General features: G+C 47.2%; 1 protein-coding gene across 1 annotated transcript in view; it reads left to right on the forward strand.

Annotated features, from left to right (window-relative positions):
* The window catches only part of LOC116089178 (aldehyde oxidase 2), an 89,712-nt gene that overhangs the window by 61,211 nt on the left and 26,710 nt on the right, over positions 1 to 1,791 (forward strand). The window contains exon 28 of the mRNA XM_031368841.1: positions 373 to 501. Within this exon, the coding sequence (XP_031224701.1) occupies positions 373 to 501 (129 nt within the window). The remainder of the gene's footprint in view (positions 1 to 372; positions 502 to 1,791) is intronic.

Genomic DNA, 1,791 nt, shown 5'->3' on the forward strand with positions numbered 1-1,791 from the left:
GGAGGGAGGGAGGGAGGGAAGGAGAAAGGGAGGGAGGGAGGGAGGGAAGGAAGGAGAAAAGGAGAGAGGGAGGGAGAAACCACACAATAGCTGACAAGATGGCTCAGTGGGTCAAGGATGCTTGCCACCAAGCCTAACCACTGGAGTTCAAGCCCCAGGACCCATGTGGTAGAAAGAAAGAACTAACTCCTGAAAGTTGTCCTCTGATCTCCACATGGATGCTTTGGCATACATACACAGTCGTTAAAAACTAAATTAAAATGTAATAAAAATTGTTTTTAAAATAAATTGTTTTTTTTTTCCCTATGCAATCTAATGGCTTAAGATCTTGTAGAATTCTTTATTGGATTTGAACTATGTCCTTCCTCACAGGTGGCCAGCCGTGAACTGAAAATACCCATGTCCTACCTGCACATCTGCGAAACAAGCACAGCCACGGTGCCCAATACCATCGCGACAGCGGCATCCGTCGGAGCGGATGTCAATGGCAGGGCTGTGCAGGTGACTGCTCCCATCTCTGTCCTGGGTGAACTTTACCACACCTCTGGTTTCTTTTTTTTTTGTTTGGTTTTTTGTTTTGTTTTTGTTTTTGTTTTTTGAGACAGAGTTTCTCTGTGTAGTCCTGGCTGTCCTGGAACTCACTCTGTAGACCAGGTTGGCCTCAAACTCAGAAATCCTCCTGTCTCTGCCTCCCAAGTGCTGGGATTAAAGGCATGCGCCACCACCGCCCCAGGTTGGTTTCTTATCTTTACACAGGCACTGTGGTTGGCTTCAGGGTCGTGATCTATCGCCGAATGAGTTACTTTTCTATTCCTGTACAAAACACCGTGACCAAGTTAACTTAGAGAAAGAAGGGTTGTTTGGGGCTTATGATGCCAAAGAGATGAGAGTCCATCACCATCCTGGTGAGGACGCATGGCAGCAGGCAACTGGAGCAGCAGCGGAGAGCTCACATCTTAGACCACAGGCAGGAAGCAGAGAAGGGACTAAGAATGGTGGGAGTCTTTGAACTGGAAAAGCCCACCCCCAGTTGTCATTCTTCCTAAGCCTCCCCAGTCAGCACCAACTGGGGACCAAGTACTCAGAGACTCTCGGAGATGTTTGTTACTCAGACCACCACAGTTACTAAATAAAAAGTTAGACAACCAATATATTGGGAGCATATATGATTTAGAGTACGGTAATAATACATAGACCCAGAATATAATGGTTCAGACACGAAAGTCCCTTCTCATGCACATATCTGAGTCCAGAGGGAGTCTCCGGTCGGTCAGGCATCCAGACTGATAGTGTGGCTCCATTAGTGTGGCTTTCAATGTGGATCTGAGCTCCACCATTTCGACTACATGAAGTCATGCATAAGGAAGATTCCAGGCTAGGCCTGGAAGTGATGTGAGTTGCTTGTACTCGTAGCCTCTTAGTAAGAGTTAGTCTCTGTTTCAATCTACATACTCTACAGACAAGGAAAGTTGATGACCACAGAAGACAGGGGAGGTGTATGTCCAGCTCCTATGAAGGAGGGAGACTTCAATCGGGTGAATAGGAACTCTGTTTCTGGGGGACACTGAAGAAGCTTTAAGACCCAACAGTGTAGAAACATACTTGTTTCCCTGGCCTGGTGAGCTCATACAGGCTGACTAACTGAGCCCAGCCCAGCCCAGCCCAGCCTAGCCCAGCCCAGCCCAACAGACATACTAATTACACAGTGGCCACCAGTGCCCCTGCCAGAACACTCAGAGCCACCTTCTCTTGGAACTGTTTTAATTAGCATACAAAGTAATGGGTTTCTTT

The sequence above is a fragment of the Mastomys coucha genome, unplaced genomic scaffold, assembly GCF_008632895.1.
Source record: "Mastomys coucha isolate ucsf_1 unplaced genomic scaffold, UCSF_Mcou_1 pScaffold14, whole genome shotgun sequence".
NCBI lineage: Eukaryota > Metazoa > Chordata > Mammalia > Rodentia > Muridae > Mastomys > Mastomys coucha.